The following is a 17,416-nucleotide window of genomic DNA, read 5'->3' as shown; positions in this document are numbered from 1 at the left end:
ATTAGAAAAAAATAAAATATTTTTATTGTACTTCAATGTAAATATATAAATATATTTCTTTGGGTATATAATATTGTATGCGGGTCTATCTTATGGAAGTGCACGCAATCTATGTACAAGCATAAATATATGAGATACACTCGATACAAAGTTTTTTTAATACAATATATTATGCATCATATGTATAGGAAAGAATATTACAATCATGTGATTTATGATTGAATAATTCACATCATTTAATTAATTATATAATTAATTTTATATGAAAACCTATTGCCTTGATCATACACTATAATACATAATTCAATTAATTTTCTTTACATAAGTTATATATTATACATTTTTTTATAACTTTGGTATATAACACTATATTTTGTGCTTTATGTAACAATGAAGCTGCAACACATTTGTACGAGATTTCTAATCACTTTGTTTTTCTATATTATTTGTCGATATTGTGTACATATCATAAAAGCAGTGTATAATATTATACAGAATCTTTGTAATTTTTTCAAGTATCAGAGATATATTTACAATTATGAAGTACAATAATAAATATATAGCATATACTTACATTACTGTAGACAAAAATGTACATTGTATATTTAAATACTGTACTTAAATTTTTAATATATTGATAAAATCGTCATGTTCAGCAAAAATCGACATTATTAGCATTCTATGTTGCACTATCAACAGTTTAAAATTTTCTGCTGCGTTTGTCTCGTTACTGTGTTGCAACATGTTACGTTTATTATATATAAATATACTTTATACACATTGAAAAAATTATTTAATGAACATATTGGAAATTAAGAGACATTTAGTAGAAAATCTTTTAACTGTTGCAAAATTGCCTTTTCTGCTGCAAATAATTATTTTATGTTATTATAAAAATTAAAGCAGAAAAGGAATATCTATACATTTTGTAATAAAATTGATTTTTAAAAAAATATTACATATTGGGACAGAACTTATTGTTAAATGGCAGTAACATAATAAATATATAGCTGCATACATGCAACATTTGCTACAAACCAACATGAAAATAGTTTGCCTACATACTTGATTGCATCAACATCAATTAGAACTGATCTCTTTCTGATTGTTACTTGGTACTTGCGTATCATAAGAAAAATCGAAATTAGCAATATAGAAGCTATTATATTTTTAACTTAATTATAAAATAATTAGTTATTTTCTCGCTTTTAAAAAGAGAAAAATTATTTCTAACACAATTACAATTTCCTCTAGAAATGTAATTTTTTATGTAAGTTAAATAAAGAAAGGTACATGAATAATTATGTATGACTGTAAAATCAAATTACATTTAACTTTTCTTTTTTTCAGAAAGAGAAAAAAGTTGTCGATCAAGATTATTAAACCGAAGATGTTGATGCAACCGTCTTAGTGTCGCGTCGCGCATCTATAGTTGCGCCGTAACATCTCCAGGTACTTTCCATTAATGCACTAGACGCAGATACCTCCGTCATACACTTGTTCTGATTTGGGCATCGAGGAATCTGTGACCGATTCCGAGAAAGATCCGTAAAAGGGCCTTTTTCGACAGCAGCAAAATCGATCGAATAATTCCGTCAGATCGCTGCTCTCGGAATCATCCCTGAAGATACCACTCGTCGCTTCTTCTGTGCACGGAGCTATAAATGTTTGCAGATCGTTTCTCGGAAAGCCCTCGCGATAGTAGATCTTGATTGTATCGTACGCGTCCATTATCACAGAAATAAACAGACTTAAGACGACATAAATGTACAATGAAATGAACGAGTATAAATATATTCTAGAGAACCACCACACTATTACCGATGATTTGGAAGACGTGATGGAAAATGTGGCAAACATATCATCACCGTTGATCAACGCGAACAAGCACTCGGAGGTGGTCGCGAGAGAACGAAATTTCAAGTTATATGGCCCGAGCACCAGCCAGCCGCAGAATACAAAGCCGGCGTAAATGAGGATTGCACATATCAAGAATCTTGCTACCTTCGGCGTCGCTTTCTTCAGAGTCAAAATGACGACATTGTACGTCTTGAAGAAGCCGAGATAGCGCAACACGCCAAACCATACCAACAGATTGCCGGTACCGAGAAAGATGCTGCAGATATTCCAGTGATCGCTCTCGGAATGTTTCCGTTCAATTTGCTCCTTTATGATTGTGCCAATAATGATCAACAGATCGTTGACGGTGATCATGATGTACCAGAAATTTAAAAATTCCAGTCGACCTTCGAAGCTCAATGTTGTGCCATACGTCTTCTTGAAGAAGTTAATTGTCTCGAATTTCAACAGCTGCGCTCTGTATATCGCTCGTGAACACAACATCAAAGAGACCGCGCAGATTAATATGACAAGTAAATTCAGCAGAGTCCTCAGTGCGGATTCGATGCGATTATCTGTTATATAGCGGGTATCGCCCTTGCACTGCAACTTTCTAGCCTCTGCGTCTAACGAGAGCAACATCTGTCCATCAAAATCGCGGTTATCAAAGTCGATTTTGACATTGAAACGATAACAATCGGGCGATGTCATCGGTCCGGCAGCTTTCAGGTTTACCGTCTTCAGAGCAAATTTGAGATGGGCGCGTACCAGTGCGGAAAACTTAACAGTTATGTTCCTATCCTGTAGAAAATTGTGCGATGATTTAAATGTGTTGAAGACCTCAAGACTGATGTTTACGCAAGTTTGCACAATGTCGCTGTCGAACACGTAACTCTCGTTGAAGCCGAATATGGTGCCTTCCTTGTACTGATAAAGGCATAAAATTACAGGCCCGACGGAATTGTCCTCGGCGATGTAGGAGTACGAACCAATCGCATCGTCAACGTTGTAGTAGCCGTGTAGAGCATAATCGATGGCTTCGTAAAAATTGCTTCGTTTGTAAATAGCCAATGGTCCTGTCGCAGGCGGATATGCAGGTACCTGAAACGTCATTCACAAGCATTATAATATGAGAAATAATTATCAAAGTGAAAAATTCATTTCTCATTACACTGCAATTGCAATAATAGCTACAATAATTGATTTGTAAAAGGCAAAAAATAATTATTTAATAAATTACATTTAAGAATTCTTAAAACATACTATATGATTAAAATATAGTTTTTTAATATTATTTTCATTATTTCATTTTCATAACATCAAGAAATGAAGGTATCATTTAGATTTCTAGATATGTAAACAAAATAAAACTATATACCTCTTGCGTAGAGTCCCATCCCATCAAAAAGAGATGAGAGAATGTGATTCGATTGTCCCAAGTATAATTCACATGCATGTAATTGTTGTGTGCGAATAAACAAAGTTGTACAGTCACAAGGATAATCTTGATGACCTGGACAACAAATTTGTATGGGAAACGTCGTTTTGCCTGCCACTTCTCAATTGGATTCATAAAGAAGAACCGTAGTTTGCGACGCATTTTCTCCTCCGCAAGAGTAGTGAGAGTCGGACAAGTTTTGCATTCCATTGGAGATGAATGATTTTGCCTATAATGCATAATAGTTGATTGTAATGGTTTTATCTATATTATTTTATATCACACACATGGGATTCTTTTTAAATATAATATTAACATTAAATTATTTTAAATCACACAAATAAAATAATAATCAAAGAATATATATATAGATTTATATTAATTATATAGAATTGAATATTTATTTATATTTTTATTGATTATTATGTGAAAAAACAATCAATAATTTTTGTTTTTGTTCAATTACGTCAAATAAATCCTTTTTTCAAGTTTGCAAGAGCATGCTATCTCTCAAGCATGGTCACTGTCAATAGATTATCAGAAAGAATTGTTAATTGAGATGTTGGAAGCAGTCGAGAGTGCTATCAATACTTACTATATATTTTAACACGAGCGAGCAGAGTCCACTTGATCGAACCGCAACAAAGAAACGTAACGACACCAAGAGTGCCGCATAAAGAGACGCGTATAATTCGTTCAATTATATCGACGTGATTTGACAGTTCTCGCGATAATTATGTATACGCATAATCTGCGATCAGCAAATAAACTTCGATAAGCACAAACCTCGGTTCGTTGACTTCGTTCAGCAACGCGTTCTCGCTGGTGATATCGTCCTCGCTCTCGTCGTTGTTCCACATGCGATTCTGCAAATTGTTCCCCACCGAGGTATCCTCGTGCTGCATTCTCTTACGTACTTTCGTCGGACTTTCCTCCATCCTTCAGAATTCCGACGCGACAATACGAAAGGTGACGAGCGAGCTCAGGTAAAAATGTCAACAAACAATCGGCCTCCTATCCCGCAGAGTCGTCGTCGTCGTCCCACTTTCCGACTGGCGATGAGACATCCAGCTGTTCACATGCGTAGATCTGTGCGTGAGAGAAGTATATATTTTACTGTGCAATTAGGTTAGATTGAGTGTTAAAATATCACGTACCAAAAGGGAGCGCGCAATTGATGACAGATGCAATGGTCCCAAATTAACGGCCATCGCACGCCATCTGATCCAACCCGATGCAGCGACCGAGCTCGACTGACCGACTGCGCCACTGATTGGTTACAACAGTGGAGGGAGACGTGACGTCAGAAGACGTGACGTCAGACGGAGAGATTTTGTTGCGCACGCGCAGTAGTGAGTGACAGCCAGTGACTTTCAGTAGCGTATATACTTGTAGAAATAAGTGGTATCCTCAGGCACATGATCATTAATACGTTTTATTATTATAAATTTTATTATTATTATATTGTTATTATAAATTGTATATTATAATATATTATTATTATAAATTATAAATAATATTATTATTATTATATATTATTATAAATATTATATTATTATTATAAATTGCAGTATTTATATTTGTCTTGATATTAGAAATATTAGGATGCGGTATTATAACGTTTTATACGTTGTAAGAGAAAATTTTGAAAAATCTATATGCGCCCCAAAAACGTTTCGTGTCGTACGAGTCTGCGAAGAGGCAGTCACGTGATCGGGAAGTGCGAGTTGGGGAGGAAACATCCCTCCATATTAGATCCTGCTACCACGCTTGCGCGAACTTGCACGCTCTTATCTACCCGGAAAATATTGTCTGAATAATAATAATTTAACATTGGTATTGTATATAAACTTCCATTCTTAAATATTGTCACAGGTACACCTTTGAGATGAGACGCATACATATATATATATAAAATGAATCTACGCTATGTAAACACGATGTTTTTGACCCGGAAGCCGGAAGTGTTCAACTTTGAACGCGAACACACGCACACATTGGCATCGTGATATCGAATGTAAGCAACGTTTACTCTGATTCTATTTATATTTTTCTTCTCCAATGCTTCTTTTTCAATTTCGATTTATCTCTTTCATAATCGGGAACTTGCGATAGATTGAACAATATTACTTTTCGATAAATGATTTTATTTACTTGATGTGCGGTTATATTGTATGGCTTCGAGTATAAATTCAAGAAGGGATCGAGCTATAATGAATATTATATATATTTTTATTAAAAAATTTCGAGGTTAACCTCAAAAGAAATTAATGATTTATTTTATTTTTCATTAAAGTTCGATCTTTCGACGAGATATATGTATTATTAATAATTTTAAACGCGATATAAAGTGTTTTTGTTCATGCTGAAGATTTACGCCATATTGTTACATATATACATGCTCACGCATTTTTCAAGAAATGCGTTTTTCTAAGAAAAAAACGTTACGGTATTATATGCAATAAAAAAAAGTAGGGCATTTTATAAAGATTTACGTTTTGTATATTATATGGTTGAATTTATTACATGCAATTTTTTCAGATTTTTGTTCTCATTAAAACTATTATTTAATATTATATTAAACATTAAGATAAAGATAAATAGCAGTTGTGAGAAAATTATATAGTTTAAAAAAAAATCAAATATAACTTCTTAACAAATATGTTTGAGAATTTGCATGAATATATAAATGAATAAATATATTAGAAAAGAGAAAAAGATACTCTTCAATTAAGATAAATTAAGATACATTTTATAATTTATAAATACATTTAATTATATTTAATTCTGGATTTTGGCTAGTAGAATATATATATATATATATTTTTTTTTAAAGATATCATTTAAATTTGTTTTCTAAAGAAATGAGGTAAAATTTATTTTTTAGATTTCCTTTCTTTTATTATTTTTTCCATATTTTTTGTGCATAAAATTTTGTCGCAAAAATAATAAAGTCCATAATTTTTTTTAATAAATAATATGTAAAAAAACATGCACGCGATTTAAAAATTTAATTTGAAGTTTGAAACTTTGTTAAAAACACAATAAAATTAAATATAATTTGTTTTATGAAAGTGGAGTAATTATGAAATCAAAATAAAAAATAAAATATATAAAAATATTGAATAAAAAATATAAAAAAATGTAAAATAAAAAATAATTATTGCATGGAATTATTGCATGGATTAATTATGTTTACCGATTCATACCTATTGTTTGTTTGTCCAAAGTATGTATAAATATATTTAAAAACAATCCAACTTTTGTCCTGTTTTTAGTTTAAAAAAAATTACAAAAAATATAATTAGATTTATAAAATAGCAACGTCCTTTTCCATCTATATATGACAAAGTTGTGCTATTTCATTAAATCCATCAATATTATATTTGATAATATAGAGTAGCAATCGGAACCAAATAGATATGCAGTTGTGTGAATAATGTATAGTTGTCTACACGACAACATTAATCTCATTGTATATTGACATTACAACCTATTCAATATTTGCAGATAGCCGACGATGAGATATCGGATGAGAGATACAATGCAATAAGAGAGCAACTGCGTGTCTCATAATGTGTAACGAAGCATCGATCCGTGAAAATCCGGACAAGAGGTAATCTTAAAAATTAATCTTAAAGATACACTCCAACTTTTCAATCACATTTGTAATTTATAGCTTCTTTCTGACATGCACATTTAAAATCACGAATTTCGTTATTTGGATCAGGTCCAATTCGCTCGAGTCGCATTGGAGCACGTAGAGGAGTCAGGATGTGGAATCGGAGTAATTTGGATTTCAGCGGAATCCAATGGAATATACTGAGACACGTCGTCGGCAAGAGTCGTAGAGGATCCAGATCGCACGAGCAGAATGGAACGCAGTTTCGCCAGGATAGACTCGGAGGTAAGTGCAACGTGGAAAAACTCTTATCACGACACGTAGCCTCTTCCAAGGATGAGAATCAAGTGGCGGCTTCACTTCTCGGGAGTTGCGCGCGCGTGTCGAGGGGATTGTTGCGCGATATCGGTGGCTGCGCGTTGACACACGGCGCGGGCTCTCGTTGCGTCGGCAGCGCAGCATTACCATCACGTTACCCTCGCGACACGGAGGAGAGTGCGTCCTGACGCGCGCCAGGTGAGGAAGCGCGCAGCCGAGAGACCCGAGCTCGGCCTTCATCGTCGTTCAGACAGATAGGCGCAGTTTATCCCTCTTCGCCGTCGCGTTCGTTTCCTCGAACGAAGCAGTAGTTCAGCGAGTATTAACATCTGCCTTGAATAACGACGGTGATTTCTAAGACGTAACCAGGATTCGATCGGCTCGACTTTTCAGAGAGCATCGCCGAGGGTGTCTTTACGTACGACTATGTACGAGTGACTTTTAGGAGTCAGTCTGTTGCTTCTCGTCAGTCGGAGAGCGACCTTCCTCAACGTTATTGCGACTTGACTCTGGGATTCAACGCTGGGTCGTCGACCTGTAGTCGTCTTGCGCGAGTGTCGTGTTTCATCGAGCGGAGTGCAGTTCCGTATCGTGATCCTCTTTGTTGTCTTTGATCCTTGGTGGAGAAATTTTCCAATCTACGAGCTTTCTCAGCATATCAACGTCTCTCCTATCCGTTTCATCGGTGAGGACGGAACTCGCGCCGTCGGTCCACGCGACCAATTTTGACCATATTAGTCTTCCTCTCTTTATCCTGCGTCGCGTTAGCCGGAAGCAGCATGGGGGACCAGGAGCAACAGGAAACAATGCCGAGCGTGGTGGAGTTGAATGTGGGCGGCGTCTTCTATACCACCGCCTTGACCACGCTGACCCGTGAGAGCGACTCGCATCTGGCAACACTCTTCACGGGCAAATCCACCGTGGAGAAGGACGCCAAGGGCAAGTACTTCCTAGATCGCGACGGGGTGCTATTCCGTTACGTGTTGGACTTCCTGCGCAATCAGGCGTTGGTTCTGCCCGAGGGCTTTCGCGAACGCGAGAGGCTCAAGCAGGAAGCTAATTTCTATGGGCTACCCGGTTTAGAGAAGGCTATCTTGGAGAACGCGGATTCCGGCGGGCAAACCGGCGGCGCGGTCAGCAAACGCCCGCCCGGATACATCACTATCGGCTACCGGGGCAGCTTCGCCTTTGGCCGCGAGGGTCTGGCCGACGTCAAGTTCCGCAAGCTCTCGAGGATCCTGGTATGCGGCCGCGTAGCGCTTTGCCGGGATGTCTTCGGTGAAACGTTGAACGAGAGTCGCGATCCCGACCACGGCATGTCCGATCGTTACACATCGCGCTTCTTCCTGAAGCACAGCGTCATCGAGCAGGCCTTCGACATGCTGCAGGAGCAGGGCTTCAGGCTGGCGGCTAGCTGCGGTTCTGGTACAGCTGGCAGCAACTCCGACCAGCTGAAACCCGGGGTGGATTCCGAGGAGAATCGCTGGAATCATTATAACGAGTTCGTCTTCGTGCGCGATTAAGAGAAATCTTTGTTAGCAGCCTTTTCGCGAGTAATTGCGAGTAAAAAAAAGTGTGTACTCTTTCGTTTCGTCTGATTGTCGTCGATGACTCGCATCTTCTAAAACGTGCTAATAAAAAGCGGCGAACACAGAGAAAAAGACTTCCTCAGGTACTTCCTTGAAAGGATTTTCAGGCAAAAGCGAAAATATGGAGAGACGTGAGAACACGTGTTTGTGTGCTTAACGTGTGACCGCGTAACGCTAATAATATGAGACATTTTCGTTGATTGCATAATTAATGAGGTCGATATATAATATCGGATTTAGGAAAAGTTCGTGCGAAAGCGTCGAACGTTCGTTTCGCGGAGTTCTTAATTAATTTTGTCTCGTTAGAAATTTCCCCGAAGTTATCATATTATAATCAATCAATGTTGACATTACTAGGAATTTGGGGCGTTTCTATTTTCGAGAGTACCACACGAGAGTAACATTCTCAGCCCTCTCTGAAGCATTAATTCTTGAGAGCCCTTCACTTTAATCTTTCGACTCTTTTATTCGAGTGACGAGAATGGATAAAGCAAAGATAGATTTTCGTATTTCGATAGAGGACTCTTATTCAAAATATTGATGCTTCATTTAATAATGATAACGAGAAATTAAAGATGCACTAAAAAGAATTATAAATTCGTCGATTACGACTAAGTATATGTTGGATCTTCAAATGTCATTTGCTGATAAGTTAATTAAAATTGCATAATAAAAAATTATAGTAGTCAACATCAAGCTATAACGAAAATGTTTGCTTTCAAATCAAAGACTGATTTGAATGAAAGTTGAATTTGTTTAATCATACCGTGTACTTTTACGGGTATAATTTAATATTTAATTCTATACGAGTTTGATTGACAACTGCAGAAATGGAATCGAAAATTTCCTTGAATATGTTAATGTTTTCTATAATCGAAACGTGCCGACGGCAGCATCTAAAATTTCCGACGAAAATCCGATTTGCTTTTAAAAGTTGTTGCGACGGAGAAACGTTTATTAAAAAGCAGTCTTATATAAATCCACGAGATGAAAGACGCCAATATCGGGCGTTTTTCATTGGTGGCCGCGAAGGAAGATGATGAATGAAAGACGCAGAAGGAAAGCGGATTCGGGCGAAGGCTCGGTGATGTTGAAATATTTGCGAACGTACGCGACTTGACTATTTAAAAGGGCAACAATGTTAGACTGCATGTCAGTGATAAATACCGCCAGAAGCGACAGATAAAATGCAAGGAAACACGCAAAACAGACTTGAATAAAAATATTTTAAAATTGAAGCTTCGAACGCGTAGATGACACATAATTGCATTTTTTCTTATTCGCATTTAACGCGGAAATCAATTAAAGATGTTAGAAAATTCGAAAATTATTGAGATCATCATTTAAAAAAGTCTCCGGCTCTGTTTAATATCTCAAGTAGTTAGTGCCAGTAAATAGTCAGACCGAGTAGTCACTGTTAGTTTATGGTCAGATCGAATACTTGGCGTTGATCGGTAATTGAATCAAATTAATTAACGGTGTGCTAGAAATGTATATTTTATTTTTTTTTTTTTATTAAAAGTATTTATAAAAAATAATTTGTTGCTGCAAAAATTCAAAAGAATTATATAAAAATACTAACGTTCGGTAGATCATCCTTTCGACGTAATTGAGCACTTCAACTTAGCTTAAACAGCTAACTAGCTTTATTCTCTGTGGTCGAGCAAGCTTGTTGAATGCGTGTACTTACAACCCGACACGATGTCAAACGCGTTATTCGAACAACGGGACATCGGATTCGTGTCTCTTCTAACAATTCTTTATCAGTGTCTTCAAAGTACGACCAAAGTAACGCTTGTTTTCTTTTATGTCAAATTTGTTCTCTTAATTCTTTTCGGTAAGTGTTTTTTTGGTAAAGTGAAACGTAAGTGTGTGATAGGCATTTCGTATCGTTTTCGACTTCCAAAGAAGAAAAGAAAGATTCGATAAAATATAATGAAAGTGTCGTTATGAATTCACAATGAGTCCCATTTCGCGAGTTACAAAAAAAGTGCATTTACGAAATTATTTAAACAAGAGCAAAACTTTAATACTTTTTCTTTTCTATAGTCTTTTCTATGGTCTCTCGCAGAATAAAAAATACATGCCTGGTAAAGAAAGTTTGAAGAGAAAGAGAAAGAGAAAACTTTTCTTTAGATAACAAAAGGAAAATATTAAAAAATCGAAAATTTTAATTATAACTGAATATATAACTACTCAATTATTATTTTTGAACGATAATGTTTACTTGAATTTAAAATTTGATTTATTTTATATAATTAAAAACATTAATTTTTCTAGTCATATTTATATTGCAGAGTTATTAAAATAATAGAAAATAGAAGATTTTTTATTTCAGACTCTAATTATTATGCACTATACACGTAACATATTGTTTTTAATCGTCCCCTTATTAATACTATTAATAATTATTTGCATATTTAGAATGATAAAAGATTCGAGAAACCCATCGCAATTATAATCTTTGTCGCAACAGGTTATCATATAACGGATGCAATGTTTAGCGATTGTTTCAAAGAGTGCCGACGGCACTGAACAGATGAGGCAGATATTGAGTTTCGTGCGCTCATTAATTTCTCGTTATCATAAAAACCTATAATGTTAAAGACTTTTTTCAAGAGTGATCGAGATAATACGACATATAATTATTGTGTCACAGCAGCGTTTCCTATGTTGCATTGTTACGAAATGATACTTATCAGTATTAGATAATTAATGAATTTATACAAAATCTCATGATACAAGTGAAAAGTTAACTTTCAATTTAAAAAAAGACATTTAATTTTTAATACTGAAGTTATTCACTGCGAAAAATTGATTATTGCTAAAATTTCAAGAGATAAAATTTTATGGCTTGATACTTTCCCTTTATAATATAATTACACGTTATGGCTGTCGGAAAGTAATTTTGGGGCGATAATGCGAATCACAACTGTTATTGTTAGTGTGTTGTACGTCGAACTGCGTCCACAATAGATTGATTTATAATGACGTTAGGTTCTCGGGTTGTATGCGAATTATACGTGTCAACGTGAGGCATTATATGCATATATAATGGAAAATGGAAGGTAGCCCAATGTACGTTCGATAACATTTAATTTATCTATATTGTGTCTTTCATTGAAACAGCTGATTCTTTTTTTTGTAAATGAAATGAATGGTGTTAATTGCTTAAAATTCATAAATGTTTCGCGTATCAAGTGAAGATATTATCATTACATGATATATCGCACAGTGAAACGAATGAACGACCTTTTCGATATTTTCAAGTTTGCCTCTTGTAAGAGACCAGCTTCAGTATTATATGCAACTGATCACGATGATGATTGCAATGAGCAATTAGTCAAATCTTATTAGCTGGGGGATTCTATTAATGTGAGGCAGTGGTATGTGTACCGTAATCGTTTCTCGATTACATTAGTAAATCGCCTACTTCCATTTACTCTGTACAAATTAAAGACATTCAGGTAAATCAAACTTGTAAGATAGTAGATACGGATGTTGCAAGATATTAATGTAAGAGAGTCTCACATAGAGCGACTATAAACTTTGACTTATTTTATGATGGCACAAATTTTTAATCTTATGGTATATATCATTCAGATATTTTTTTTTATGTGCATTTATATTTGATAGACACTCGATGTAGCTGTTTATCGAATTTCTTGATTTACGATTCAATTTACGGAATTTTATGTTATAGTTTGATCTATATCACGGAATTTTATTTAATTTATTCATAATATATATGCAAAATTGGGCCCAACCAAATATTTATTACAATATGGACAGCTCATTGTAAAAATTATTTATCGTTGAAAAAGTTATTCATTATTTCATTTTGAGTCTTTGTAGTCGTTAAAATTATAATGACTGATTACCATATACATATACATTCGTCTATACTGTCAAATAGAATTAAACTGTATTTTCTGATTCCTATATATTGATTTCTAAGATATACTGAAAACGATTTTCAGATGCAGTAAAAGAGTATATAAACGTATATTCACACATGTGCGTTAGTATGTTAAACTTTTCAAAATACAGTATATACATAAATTATATTCGGATTTTCGTAAAATTTTTATTTGTGAGTTTATCTTATACTTTTTGCGCGTATGCAGAAAATGCATTTATTGTGCACTTGTCGTGAGCCTTAGAAGGAACATTGTTTTTGGTTATGCGCAAGATACGATTATTTTACCTGCACCAGTATATTATGTGAAGAATATATCGAGATCGACGATATGTCGATTGTAATTCGTGATATAGAGGCTCTATTTCGTAAATTAGAAACAGTATTATAACTCGCCGCAAAAGGGAGCGAGTCTCGAGTGAATAAATTTAATAGAACTCATAAGCTCTTCAAGTTTCGTCAGAGATTCTAATAAAGAAATCGAATTTTATCGAAATCTTTCGATTCTTCAAAAATCTTTGCTTAGGGTTATTACCTTAGCATTATTCTTCATATTATTTTTTATAGATATAAACTATCTATTTTACGTAATCTCTCTTTTATTTCGCTTTACAATGTTCGATATATACGATGGAATTTGAACTTTTCGAATCTTCTCGATTAAAAACTTTTGTTTAATTTTAATTAAATAGCTCTCTGCGAAATCTTTTCCTTTAACATAAAGTTTCCGTAAATACCATCGAAGTTTAGAGGTTGATGTTGGCATTCCAAATTTTGTTTGTAAGATAATAGAGAATATAGGAAACACAAGGTAGAAAAATAATAGTAGTTGATTATGATTCGATCATTTTTTTCCAAATTATATCTATGATATATTAGAAGACATCCTTGCATTATAACGATGGAGAATTTATCAAAGTATTTCTTTTAATTCAATTAGGAGACGTCTTGACCAATCGAATTTAGGTATATACATATATGTATAAAAGTACTTTATGTATTAATACACAGTACATATATATATTTATGGATTGGATGAGAGAGAGAGAGAGAAGAGGTTTTTTTCCAGCGCATTGCACATGGTTTGACATTCTTTGAGAAATAGTTCAACTAAAAGTTGCAACGCGCGTCGTGGAAACATTTGATTCCGATATTCGAGACTCGGAACCCGTTTATTGGAGAGAATTCAACGAGTAGAATCTGAACGGTGTTAGATAGTGTGTAAGACTGTGGCGCGATATGAAATTATTGTACATGTATATAAACGTATATCTAAGTATAAAAAGAGGAGAAATAAAAGAATGAGATGGCAATGAGAATGTGATTATGGCAATCCTCGATCCATGTATCTCGTGATTTTGTTACTATCCTCATATTAAGTTTTCTTTGCTACCATTTTTTCCATACTCTAATTAGGGAAGGGACGAAAAATTAACTTATGATATATAAACCGTAAGCATCATATGTGAAATATATCAAATGGCTAACTTCATAAAATACAATCAAGAAAATTTAATTTTTTCAATAAACTCATTCGGTCTAAATAACTACATTTTCAAGTTTTTTCTTTAATGGAATTTGATATTAAATTTTATACGTGATTAAAAATTTCTATTAACTTTGTGCGATGCAATTTTCGATGATTTTTTTCAAGAAACTATTTCTACATTTATTTTTTAGAAGGTATTAAATCAGTGTTTCTGATATATACAATTTAAATTAAAATTAATTTTATATATCTAATTCTACGAATAATACTACGGAAATAGAAACATAAAAATATGTTTTTTAATCATATTTTTATATTTAGCACTTTGTAACTGTTGTTATTATATAACTATGTTTAAAACTGAAAATCTAGAACTTTTATAAGATTTTTGTGTAAAACAGTTTTTTATACGCTATATCTACACAAAGATTAAAATAGGTCAACTTATTCTTGAAGAAAATATTTAAATTTATAATAACACGTATATATAACTACAAAATATTTTTTGCATTTTGCTCTGCAACATATTCGAGATTTATCGAAATCCAGTAGGGATAGTAGCGAACGTTTCCCTTTAAGCTTTCCATTATGGAGGAAAGTAATGATATTACTCCAGAATAGTTTTTCCGCTGTATATGAATCAAGTGAAGCGTCTAATTTTCGTTTTATATTGAAATGCATAAGGGACGATAATCTATGAGATGAAATTTTAATTGCTTCGGATTAAAAAATCTAGAGCGAAGAAACTGAGATAAAATTGCTTTTTAGTGATAAAAATAGTAAATAGCATAAACACATTAAATTTATTGTAATATTATTACAATCTATATATATTTCCAAGTTTTTGTAAAATTAATGGGATCGTACTATTTTTGAGATGGACCTGAGATAAATTGAAAACGTAGCTATTCTCTAAATTTGATTAAATCGCAAATAATTTGGAATTTTGTATATTCTAAAGATAAACGTTGTTGATCCGAAAATGTAAAGCTATCAGATTTTTATTATCTTTAATGGGAATATCCGGAAAGATCGGATGTAATGGATGCAATATACAACGTTCAAATTAATTGCAACAAGGCGGGATCGTTTCGTTTGCCAATCGAGAGAAGGAAGAAACGATTCTTCTTGCACGATAGTTTCTCTGTGGAGGAGGAGATTGCGTGTTAACGAACACGAAGCGCCGGAAGATGGTGGATGCAAACTCGATTGCCTATTTGAATGAACTGTCGTACTTACACGAACGTGAACGCCCAGCTCGTGGAAGATGTAGCGGAGCTGTGCTACACAGGGGAGCAATCTGTTGCTGAGTTTTCATCTGTCAGTTAGATAGAGGAAAGCGAGAGAACGTGCAAGAAAGAGTAAGCGTCATCAACGAGATGTAAGCAAAATCGAGGTCGAGTTTTCTTTTCGACAACGCCTCGTTGAAGACGCGAATAACACGACGTTGTTTATCTTTGCTCTTATCATTTTCTTTGAAATTTTTGACTGCAACATAATATGCGAAACTTTACGAACAAAATTATTTTTCTTACCAGAGATAATATTACTCTTATATAAATAGAGTGTGTCTCAAAGATTTATATTCTTTATATAGTTTCAAATATTTCAATGGAAACAAGGAAGATTTATCTTTTTTATAGAATAATTCATGAATATTAAAAAAGAACATTTTAGGAATGTAGAATGATGAAAAAATTGGTATGAATATAATAGGAAAGGTAATTTACAATTGAAATGTGCATCTTCAATCGATCGAAGCTATAGTTCGGAATTAGATCGGTAATAGATTAATGGAATAAATTTAAGAATAGGTTTTATTCATTCATTATATATAAGAATTCTTAATTCTCTATACCGAACTAAATATTAAAAAATATTTCTTTTTTGCTAGAATTGTTCAGCTATGGATAGATAAAAAAAGATCAAGGGATTCTTCGGTTAGAAAATTTTGTCGAGGGCGTTTCTCTTTACAGTGAGATTTTGTTCATAACGCTAGTCTGGCAGGAAATATCGATTATTGGTCAGGCATTTCCCTTTTTCGCCTATGTATAAATATTCTATGGATTCTAAAAATGTCGGTTTATTCTCGCGAAAATATGTGCTGGAGCACCGAAGCATGTGCGATGTGCAGGTATAGAGCTTAAGGATTAATATACTTCCGAAAGACTATAGATGTGTCAGTATGTGTAAAGCAGGACTAGGTGTGTTTAAGTAAATAAATAATAATAATTTCAACAAAATTTCTGGCTTAATAAAACAAGAATGTATGTGTACGGTGTAAATAATAATTTTTCGAAAAATATTTCATATTCTATTTTTTAAAATACTGCATAAAATTAATATCTACCATATTAAAGAAGGTAGTATTATAAGATAGAGAAATATACAAATATAATTGAATACTTATGATACAGAATATTATATACCTGTATCTAATTTTGTTCGAAGTACACATATAAACTGAATTTGAGAATAAATATTGTAGCTTCATTTTTATATGTTGGAATTTCTATTTTAGATATTTTTCTTGATTTTCTGTGAATAGTTCTGTTTAATTTAATCAATTTATTTGTGATTCTACTTATATACAATGATTTATCTTTGATTGGTTGGACTTATCTATTAGCTGAGCTAACAAATTTTCATTTACTTCCTTTGATATATATGTCCACTTTTTATATTATTTATTCTGGATTTCATTTTTCGTAATATTTATCATTTCGACAAAGTGATACTTACTTTATTATATCCTTCTGAAATATCCTTTTATTATATCTTATTACGTTCTTTTATTTGAACTGAGCTATTTCTGGTATAATCTTTTCTTCTTGAATCATAACTTCTATGTTGCCTCTATTATTCCATCACACTGTGTTATATTGTGTTGTCTTTTTTTATTAAATATTCTATCTTTATTGTTTCATAAAACTCGACATTACATTTTTCTATTCGAGATTTTAATTTTCTTATCTGACAAAATACAGAATTGCAGAAGTACTAGAATAATATTTGCAACGATCCTGAGTTATTAAATTATTTTCTTTTTTACCAATTTTTATTAAGCAATTTTCAACATAAATTTATTGCATGTGTACGCATTTTTGGGCTCTTGTCAAGCATTAATCAGATTTGAAAAAGTTTGATATTTAAATTTGAAGGAAATGCAACAAGAAACAATATAATAATGTATATTCTTTAT

General features: G+C 33.4%; 2 protein-coding genes across 2 annotated transcripts; one reads left to right on the top strand and one right to left on the bottom strand.

Moving 5' to 3' along the window:
- Position 1: 1 nt before the first annotated feature.
- Positions 2 to 4,658, bottom strand: LOC114936056 (mucolipin-3). Its single transcript, XM_029309049.2, has 4 exons — positions 4,435 to 4,658; positions 4,064 to 4,366; positions 3,218 to 3,506; positions 2 to 2,940 (listed from the first exon to the last, which is right to left on the bottom strand). Exons 2-4 carry the CDS (start codon positions 4,213 to 4,215, stop codon positions 1,471 to 1,473), a joined length of 1,911 nt encoding a protein of 636 aa, XP_029164882.1. The 5' UTR covers positions 4,216 to 4,366; positions 4,435 to 4,658; the 3' UTR covers positions 2 to 1,470.
- A 478-nt stretch (positions 4,659 to 5,136) lies between these two features.
- Positions 5,137 to 14,044, top strand: Ktl (BTB/POZ domain-containing protein Ktl). The gene is made up of 3 exons (XM_029309142.2): positions 5,137 to 5,294; positions 6,788 to 6,893; positions 7,008 to 14,044. Exon 3 carries the CDS (start codon positions 7,997 to 7,999, stop codon positions 8,738 to 8,740), a length of 744 nt encoding a protein of 247 aa, XP_029164975.1. The 5' UTR covers positions 5,137 to 5,294; positions 6,788 to 6,893; positions 7,008 to 7,996; the 3' UTR covers positions 8,741 to 14,044.
- Positions 14,045 to 17,416: the final 3,372 nt, after the last annotated feature.

Source organism: Nylanderia fulva, unplaced genomic scaffold, assembly GCF_048542155.1.
Source record: "Nylanderia fulva isolate GAGA-0341 unplaced genomic scaffold, ASM4854215v1 Scaffold19, whole genome shotgun sequence".
Lineage (NCBI taxonomy): Eukaryota > Metazoa > Arthropoda > Insecta > Hymenoptera > Formicidae > Nylanderia > Nylanderia fulva.
Note: the sequence above shows the minus strand (reverse complement) of the source record. Positions and strands in the feature narration are given on the sequence as shown.